This window comes from Juglans microcarpa x Juglans regia, chromosome 8S (assembly GCF_004785595.1).
Source record: "Juglans microcarpa x Juglans regia isolate MS1-56 chromosome 8S, Jm3101_v1.0, whole genome shotgun sequence".
Lineage (NCBI taxonomy): Eukaryota > Viridiplantae > Streptophyta > Magnoliopsida > Fagales > Juglandaceae > Juglans > Juglans microcarpa x Juglans regia.
Window position 1 is genome coordinate 14,125,457 of NC_054609.1, and position 10,346 is coordinate 14,135,802.

Genomic DNA, 10,346 nt, shown 5'->3' on the forward strand with positions numbered 1-10,346 from the left:
TAAAAAAAAAAAGTTAAAAGCACATAAAAATACAAAAATTCAAATTTTTTTTAACATCTTTAAATATTTTGAAAAAATAAAAAAAATATCAATGCACTAATAATCTCTTACTTAATTAATAAGTAAAAAAAAATTAAATACATGAGCAGTCAAAATGAGAGAATATACTAACATTAACCTTTTGGAAAAAGCTATATTTTATCAACTAGAGTCCTAAGCACAACCCAAGCTTTTATTCTTTTGTGTCTTCTCATTTCTTCTAGTATTCTTTTGTGTAGTTTGTCTCATTTCTAAAAAATAAAATAAAATAAAATAAAAGTGACACTTGATTAAGAGAACAAAGTTTTTGTGCCTCTGACTTGGGTAATGTAAAAGAGAGTATGTAAGATTCATACACTCCCTTTTAAAAATAGTAGAGCTCATCGTTAAAAAGTAGATTTTTTCATATAGGCATCAAATTTATTTACTTTTTGTCAAAAAGAGTGGAGAGTTGCACGCTATAAATATGTACAAATCATTTCCTAAAGTAAAATAAGGGTGAGATTACCTTAAACCGAAGGTTCAAATCGTGTTTAAACAAAGGAATAATAATGCATGTCTTATCTGTTTATCATGTGAAAGTGCACTATCAGAAGGCAAGGTCTCTAAATACAAGGCAGATTCTGAGAGGCATTTTCTGTTTGCAAGTGCAATTTTTGAGCTTAGAAGTACAGTTTGTTAGTTATGTACCTGTGTGAGAGAGAGAGAGGGAGAGAGGCAGAACAAGATATGCATGTAGAATAACACACACCATGCATGTAGCAACTCACACTCAAACAATGTACTTCCAGTTCCACCTATTTAGACACTTAAAGGAAACCCCTAATATCTCTAAGCAAAGAAGAAATCATGGCTTCTCTTCACTCTCATCCTCCTCTTACCATCCCCACTCTGATTCTACTCCCTTTCATTTCCCTTCTAACCCCCATCCTTTCCCAAGACCCCAGCTCCTCGAGCCCAAACGTAGCCGAATGTGCGTCGCGCCTGCTTCCATTAGCCCCTTGTGCACCATTTGTGCAGGGTGCAGCCCAATCACCAGCACAGCTGTGTTGTGACAACCTCGAGCAACTCTACAGCAAAGAACCTCACTGCCTTTGCCTCTTGCTCAATGACACTACCTTGAGCTCTTTCCCTATCAACACCACTCTTGCTCTGCAGCTGCCTGATCTTTGCAACCTTCAAGCTGACATCTCTACTTGTCCAGGTACACCATCAAATAGAAAATTCCAGTATCATTTTGTCCCATCTCTTGGCCATAATGATCACCGTTTATGCCAAATCAATTCAGCATTGTAAAACTTGACATGGTTTTGTTGATTTTCTTCTAATCTATGAATTTTGTTAAACTTTTCGTGCCTTTGATTAAGGAAAAAATCCACCACCCAGTCCACACGATTCTCCAGTTTCTTTTGGGACAAACACCAACTCTACTCTCGGGACAAACTCCAACTCGACTGTTGCTGGTATGCAATCAATCTCTACCTCCCAAGTTTTCAATTTTTTTTCCATCCCTGACAAAACAGTCAACAAAAGATGGCATGGACCTGTAAATCAGTTAGACATATGATGTTAGAAATTCATTTCTTAATAATCGTGACCCGCCATAGGATGCCTTGTCCAACCAGAAATCTTGGTTTTCTGCTCTTTGCAGTTCTAAATTTCTTTCTGACAATCTTCTTTTTGTTTTGGAGTTTCAGCTTCTCCAATGGTTGAAGTGCAGCCGAGACCTAACACAATGGGATTGGGCTTTGGTGGAAGCACCAGCATCAAATTGAAGGGAGAAGGTGATTTTGCTCTGGTGGCAGCCATGACAGCTTTTCTGTGGGCGACATTTCTGTAATTGAATGTCTGACTGTGTTAGTGATTTAATCTTGGATTTAGGATATGATGTTCACTGGAATGATTTGTATTTGAATGCTACCATACCATCCTCTTATTTAGATGGAAGCTGATTTTTGCAGACAAGAGAAAAGACATCCATTAAAGTGCCAATTAACAAGATCAGCTTCTAGAGAACCCCTTGCCTATGACTTAACTTTCCCGTTTAAAATAAATAGTATTTCAAGCAGAGAATTTGACAATTAGAGGAATTTACCTGAAACCAAAGTGCAGAAACTTGGTACCTGAATGCTTCTCAAATTTCAATCATCTCGCTCCTTAGTTGGAACTTTAGCGAGCATAGCTCAGTATCCTGATCTTATATCATTAAATGCGTGCCATTTACATATTTTTATATCAAATACTTATCACATTGTCTATCTATCTTGTTGCATTTCATATGCCGCCTGCAGTTTTAAATGTGCCACCTTCTTACTTCCCCTCTTCTTACAAAGGCTGGAGTTGTCTGGTCTCAAGGCATGGCCATTGACATCTCTTTGCTCCTTGACTTTACTGTTCTCAGCTTGCTAGCCCTGCCATCTCACTCCTCATTGGGCGTGTAAATCCGTTAGGGCCATTCGGTTTGTGATTGGGCCTTGGATTTTTGTTGGCCTTCATAGCCCATTTACCTAAGATACCATGTTAATCATAATATTCTTCTTATAAGTTACTATAAAAGTCAATTAAAATAAATACATAAGAAAAATGTAAATTCTCACCCACAAGGTAGGATGACCCCTTTTATCTTTAGAGTGCTATAGTTACAAATTTTTTTTTATAAAAATAAATTTATAAATTGACGTGATTTTAAATGATATATTAAATCTGCTTTATAATAAAAATAATTTTATAAGAAAAATACTTTAGCCACACATGATTACACAAAAATAAATCTACAAACTAACGTGACTTAATACGGTACGTCAGATTGTAAAATTACTTTTATTGTAAAGTAAATCTAACGGATCCCATGAAACCATGTTAATTTGTGGGTTTACTTTTGTGTAATCTATTTATGTCTATAGCAGTTCTTATTTTATAATATGATATCCCACATCAAACCAGGTTAGTTTATAAACTTACTTTTGTAAAATCTTGTTGTAGTTGAAGCTAGCATTTTTCTTACATGTAAGACATATTTTCTTCCACAGTGTTAATGTGTAAATTTGCACAACATACCAGAAACGAGGAAAGAATGATCCACAGCCCATATTGGAGATGTGGGCTTCGATACGATACTTTTCGCGTTCATCCATATAATAAATAATATATAAGTGAATAAAAATAAATAAATAAAGAGACAAAGAGATTTATGTGATTCGGCATAATGCCTACGTCCAAAGGTTATTTGAAAGCAAAATCCACTATGATAGGTGATTTTACGATCTCTCATGGCCTCACATATCTCACAGTACAATAGAGAAATTTAGAAAAGATTATTTGGAGTCACTATGTATGATGGAGTTTGGGCGTAGGGAGATTTTGTGGTTAGCCTGTGGAAAGTTCTTGTGGAGCGACCGTAAGATTTATAGGGATCTTCGCCTTATATAGAGGTGTATTTCCTTGGATTGATTGAGTCCAACTTGCCTTGTGAGACATTTTCCTTTTAGGAGTCTGATTCTCTTTTATTTTAGGAGTCTTAGTGTCTGTCCTTATCTCTTCTTAGCCTTATCTCTTAGCTTGACTTTTTGCTTTATCTCAAGGTAACTTTTAGGTTGCTGATTTGACTTCTACATATGGGCTGCTAGCATGGAAGTTTTTATGAATTAAAGTTGCAGCATTGGCAACCCTAACCTACACCCTGAGTTGTTTCAAATTGCCACCAAATCTGATGAAGAACTAGGAGGTATGAGAGCTAGATTTTGTTAAGAAGATTCACGGCCTGAGAAGGACAACTAAGTGGATAAGAAGCAAAGGCTCAGTCCTGAACAAGTAGACTTTTCAACCCGGTCTACAAATAGGCTCCTACCTGCATGAGGAAACGTGCTGCAGGAGGATGAGACTCGCTGACCTAGAGACTCCTCGAATAGTGTCTAACTCTTGAGTGCTTGTCCGCGTAATGAGTGGAAAGTACGGGAGACCCTTGGTCCTCTGACATGGGAGGCATCAACAAACCACCAAGGACGCCAGCAGGATGAGGCAAATCGAGGAACCATGCCACATTAATTGCACCACTACTTGAGTTACATGCCACATTAATGAACCGTCGCAGAGTCACGCCACTTTAAAGGACTCTGACAAAAAGAACAGTACGAAGGACACGAACTCTATGGGGGCAGACACGATTTGTTCCCTAGACTCATGGTATAAATAACAAGTCCCATGTACAAGTAACTCTCTTTGATTTTTAGACTCTCTCATTTATTTATAAACTTTCAAGAGAATTTACTGACTTTGATATCAGAAACTCTCCGGCTCCAAGGACGCCCTCTCCTAGTTGCAATCTTCTATATTTTTGTAGGCTCAAATTCTGAAAATCTGAGTTGCTAGAATTTGGTCCAAATGAGTTTGGGATGATAAATGGCTACATCTTACGTACGATTGCATAAAAAGGGTTATCCAAGAAGATCGTGCAGTGATGGACTAGGTGATCATTGGTAAAGAAAACGGATTCCTTTAGAATTCCTACTTCAACTTCAAGACCTGAGATGCTGGGAATATGACATTGAGAATTGAGAATTTTGTGAATAGTAATGAAATGATTTGTAAATAGTAATGAAATAGTTTACGTTAAGATATTTTATTGGGTTTTAGGAAATGAGAGAGAAAAAATTGAATAAAAAATTTTATTAAGTTAAAATATTCTTAGAATATTATTTTTAATATTATTTTTGTTTTAAAATTTGAAAAAATAGTATTATTTTTTGTGTTTTGTTTGAAAATTTGATAAAATTGTAATGATTAGGTAATACTTAGGTAAAAAAATTGAAGATTGGAATTAAAAAGTATTTTTATTTGAGTGGTGTTCGAGAAAAAAATTATGAAAATTTTTAAAATAAGATGTGTTTCCCAAACAAACCCTTAGAGTGAGAGAGAGATAGCTCGATACAATAAATGAATTTTATAATATTTATTGAATATTTAATGATACTCAAGAAATTTACTCAATCAGCAATAAACATTGTAGAACTCAATTACATGTATTTCTCTTTCCCACTCTATATCCTAGTGTTCGAGTACGAACTCTAGGGATCCAAGACATAAGATTGGCGTACATGTTTTCTCCCTGCATGAAAATGAGGTCATTGTTAAACAGAATGTCCTTAAAGGAGAAATTATTAAGTACTCCTCGAATATGAATGAATTAGTTCTCTTATCATATCACAATATGTCAAATAATTAAAATTATTATATAAGCATAAATTTTAATTGATATGATATTTTATAATAAAAAAATTATACGGCGTGTCCATATTTCAAGATTACCTGATAATTACTCTTCTTTTAACTACTCGTACACGGCCAACAGTCATTTATAAATAATTTTATTTGAAAATTTTTACACTATACATTATCTACGTGATATAAGTTGACTTAGAAGATAAATTTTAAATTTTACAAATTAAATCAGATCATATAGATGTTATATAGTATAAAGTCATTCAAATAACACTACTCGCAATTTATAATGTGGACAGAGAATAAATTAGGAATATGAAAGTAGAGCATCAATAAGAAATACTTTAGTTACAAAGAGATTATATAAAAATAAACCTACAAACAGATGTAGCTTGATACAATACGTAAAATTATAAAATTACTTTTATTATAAAGTAGATCTAACAGATTATAAGGAATAATGTCAATTTATAGATCTTTTGGATGCGGCGCGCTGTGGAATATGAGGGTCCCGATCCAACAAATTAATCAAAAGACTCGAAAATATTGCGTCGTATCATTAATTTGCTCCTACTATAACTACTGATTTTTTTTCATATCTGAAAATGAAGTTTTGATCTCATAATCTCATTACTTGGAACCTCCTCCAAAAAATTCCAAAAATAGATCATTTGAAATTGATCTTTTGAGCTTCTCTACTGTGGCTCATGTGCTTATCTATGCTATAGAATTTTTCTAAAAAAAAATAAAAAATAAAAAAATCTCAAATGCCTGATCGCGACCTAAGTCGCAACCCAAGTTTTTAGATTTTTTTGTGGCACTCTATTATTGAGATCAGACTAGCATTTACTACAAGAAAATTGTTTATTTGTGGCCAGTTAATTCCAGCGAAATGATTATTTACAGCTAAAATAAATATGTTTTGGTCACAAATAGTATTTTTGCCGCAACCAAATAATCACAAAAGCCCTTTTTTCTTGTAGTATATATATATATATATATATATTTATATATATATATATCGTACGTATGCGTACTTAATTGATTGTTAAAAAATACTATTCTCAAGTCAATATTTAGAGCATGCATATATGCTAGTTAAAGTAATTGTATGGCATAATTTGATTTGAAAAGTAAATTTTACAAATCAAATATTGCAATTTAAGTTATGTGAATGGTGTGTTCTACACACTAGCTTAATAATAAAATAACTCTTGATTGTTAACAAATGAAATGATTAAAATCTTTAAAGCTAAAAACTTTGAGAAGTAAAATGTTCGAAATTAGAGTATATGCTTTAGCTGGATATGCTTGGAACGTTATTGATATTAATGTTTGGCGGGAGCAGGTCCCTTCTTTTGTTCACCATGCCTTATGGTTTGAAAAAAATTGATGTATTGGTGTTATTTTCAGATGAATGAAGTTCTGTTATCAAAAAAAAAGAAAAGAAATTAGAGTATATGACTTTATATTATATGTATATGTATGTATGTATGTATGTATGTATGTATGTGTGTGTATATATATATATATATATATATATATATATATATATATTATGCCTTTGATTTTTTAGAAACCCAACAGAAATAACAACCTTGTTAGTTGAAAAACGCCCAAATTCAAGGACAAGATTTAATTATTCAGAAACTGCCATGCATCAACTGGTGGAGAATGCTTTGGATCGATCAGTAATGCTACATACAGTCGTGGAATGCGCAAACGCCGCGCAGTCGCTTTGAAAAAGAGTGGGGTCTACTGTTAAAAAATTAATTTCTTTTCATGTGGGTCACATATTTATTCACTTTTTTCAAAGCGAATGCGCGGCGCTTACACACTCACGACTGCAAGTATCATTTCTCTTGGATCGATATAGAAAGTGAGAGAGCCCAAGGCACCGCATGATATGACAGGTGAAAGCAAAGACAGAGGAAGGACCACAAAGCAAAATAGTTTTTAAGCCTCTAATTTGAGCTACATGTCATATTAATGAACTGTCACAGAGTCACGTCACATTAAAATACTCTGACAAAAAGAACAGTACGAATGACACAGACTCCATGGAGATAGACATTATCTATCCCTCCAGACTTATGGTATAAATAGCAAGTTTCAGATACGAGAAACTCTCTTTGATCTCTAGACTCTCTCATTTATTTACAAACTTCCAAGAGAATTTACTGACTTTGGCATCAAAGACTCCCCAGCTCCAAGGCCGTTCTCTCCCAATTACATTCTTATCTATTTTTGCAGGCCCAAATTTTGAAGACTTGGATTGCTGGAATATACTCCAAAAGCATACGAAACACGACGTTAACATAAAGCATTTAACCTAACTCTCGTAGCTAAGCAAAGTTGGTGGGAAAAAATGAGGGAACAAAATACTTTCCCTAGGTTAATTCCTCCAATAACCTGCTCGTAGAAAGTTAGAAACACATCCTTTGCAAGGGATGGTATATATGGAGAAAAAACAATTTTGCAGTAGAGATGGGAAATGGAAGTTAGGAGATCATGGCCAGTCGATAGGGGTTTGGGATGATAAATGGCTACATCTTACGTACGATTACATAAAAAGGGTTCTCCAAGAAGATCGTGCGGTGATGGACTAGGTGATCATTGTTAAAGAAAACGTACTCAGCTCCTTTTGAGCTCCTTCAGAATTCCTGTTTCAACTTCAAGATAGAGTGAGAGATCAGAGATAGCTCGACACAATAAATGAATTTTATAATATTTATTGAATATTTAATGATACTCAAGAAATTTACTCAATCAGCAATAAACATTGTATATATAACTCAATTACATGCCTTTCTCTTTCCCACTCGATGTCCTAGTGTTCGAGTACAAACTCTAGGGATCTAAATCCCAAGACAACAGATTGGCGTACATGTTTTCTTCCGGCATGAAACTGAGGTCATTCTTAAACATAATCTCTTTAAAAGGAGAAATTATTAAATACTCATCGAGTATGAATGAAGTAGTTCTCTTATCATATCACACAATATGTCATATAATTTAAATTATTATATAAGCATAAATTTTAATTGATATGACATTTTATAATTAAAGAATTATACTACGTATCGGTATTTCAAGATTATCTAATAATTACATTAAATAATATCCATGTGATATAAGTTGATTTAGAAGTTAAAATTTAAATTTTAAATTTTAAATTTTACAAATGAAATCATTCAAATAACACTACTCGCAATTTATAATATGGACCTAGAATAAATCAAGAATATGAAGGTAGGGCATCAATGAGAAATATTTTAGTTATAAAAAGATTATATAAAAGTAAACTTACAAATTGATATAGTTTGATATAGTACGTCAAATTATAAAATTATTTTTATTATAAAATAAATATAATAAATCACATAAAATTATATCAATTTATAGATTTATTTTTATATACCTTATGTATATAGAACTTCTCGGCATCAATATATTAGTATGGGCTGGCTCGAAGACTCTGTACTTTTGGATGCGGCGCGCTGTGGAATATGAAGGTCCCGATCCAACAAATTAATGAAAAGACTTGAAAATATTGCATCGTATCATTTGCTCCTACCATAACTACTGATTTTTTTCATATCTGAAAATGAAGTTTTGATCTCATAATCTCATTACTTGGAACCTACTCCAAAAAATTCCAAAAATAGGTCATTTGGAATTGATCTTCTGAGCTTCTCTACTGTAACTCATGTGCTTATCTATGCTATAGAATTTTTATATATATAAAAAAAAAAAAAAGAAATATCTTAAATTAATGCGTGATCGCGACTTAAATCGCAACCCAAGTTTTTAAATTTTTTTTGTGGCACTCTATTATTGAGACCGGCGTCGTGCATACGCATACTTAATTGATTGTTAAAAAATATTATTTTCGAGTCAATGTTTAGAACATATATAGTAGTTAAAGTAATTGTATGATATAATTTAATTTGAAAAGTAAATTTTACAAATCAAATATAGATGTGTGAATTGTGTGCTCTACACATCAGTTTAATAATGAAATAATTCTTTATTGTTAACTAATCATAGAATGATTAAAATCTTTAAAGTTAAAAACTTCTAGAAGTAAAATGTTTCAAATTAGAGTATATGACTTAATATATATATATATATATATATATATATATATATATATTCTGCCTTAGATTTTTTAGAAACCCAACAAAAATAACAACCTTGTTAGTTGCAAAAGGCCCAAAGTCAAGGACAAGATTTAATTATTCAGAAACAGCCATGCATCAACTGGTGGAGAATGCTTTGGATCGATATAGAAAGTGAGAGAGACCAAGGCACCACATGATATGAGAGGTGAGAGCGAAGAGAGAGGGAGGACCACAAAGCAATAGAGTTTTTAAGCCTCTAACCCTAATATATATATATATATATTTGAATTATAGAGACAAAAGAACAAAAGGGTCCAACTCAAAATTTTTACAAAATAAAAAAACAGAGACCCCTCCCCACCGCCCAAGTGGCCCCACAAGAAATCCACCTACATAGACAGATACCCAATTGGAAATCAGAGAATAAGATGGACTCAAAACTATAGCCAATAAACACTGAGATAAGACCCAAGTAATGGGTCCGGGGAGTATTTCACTTTTAAATATAAAGATTTTTCAATATCAAGTCTTAAATTCTTTAATTTAATCATTACCTAATCATTACAATTTTTTAAATAAAATATAAAAAAAATTATTTTTTCAAATTTCAAAATAAAAATAATATTAAAAAAATATATTCAAACAATTTATCAACTTTATAATATTTTTATTCAATTTTTTTTCTCTCTCTCCATTTTCAAAATCTAATGAAACGTCTTAACTCAAACTAATTCACTACTATTCATAAATATACTGAGAAATCCACCTAAAAGTTTCATTTTTTTAAAGTGAGTCTTATTGTTTTTTTCAAATGGTTTATATATTATGAATTTGTATCTCAAATATAAAATTCAAAATTTTACTTTTATTTTAAATTATTTATAATGAAAAGGGACCACACACACTCACAATAATTGAACATTAATTTGGTCCCCCTAAATAAGTAGATGACAACATTGATATTCC

The 10,346-nt window shown here is 32.5% G+C and overlaps 1 protein-coding gene across 1 annotated transcript; it reads left to right on the forward strand.

The window, feature by feature from the left end:
• The first annotated feature begins 745 nt into the window (after nt 1–745).
• Nucleotides 746–2,183, forward strand: LOC121245088 (non-specific lipid transfer protein GPI-anchored 10-like). Its single transcript, XM_041143376.1, has 3 exons — nt 746–1,243; nt 1,407–1,502; nt 1,737–2,183. The coding sequence occupies exons 1-3, from the start codon at nt 889–891 to the stop codon at nt 1,877–1,879; spliced, it is 594 nt and encodes a 197-aa protein (XP_040999310.1). The 5' UTR covers nt 746–888; the 3' UTR covers nt 1,880–2,183.
• The last annotated feature ends 8,163 nt before the right edge of the window (nt 2,184–10,346 follow it).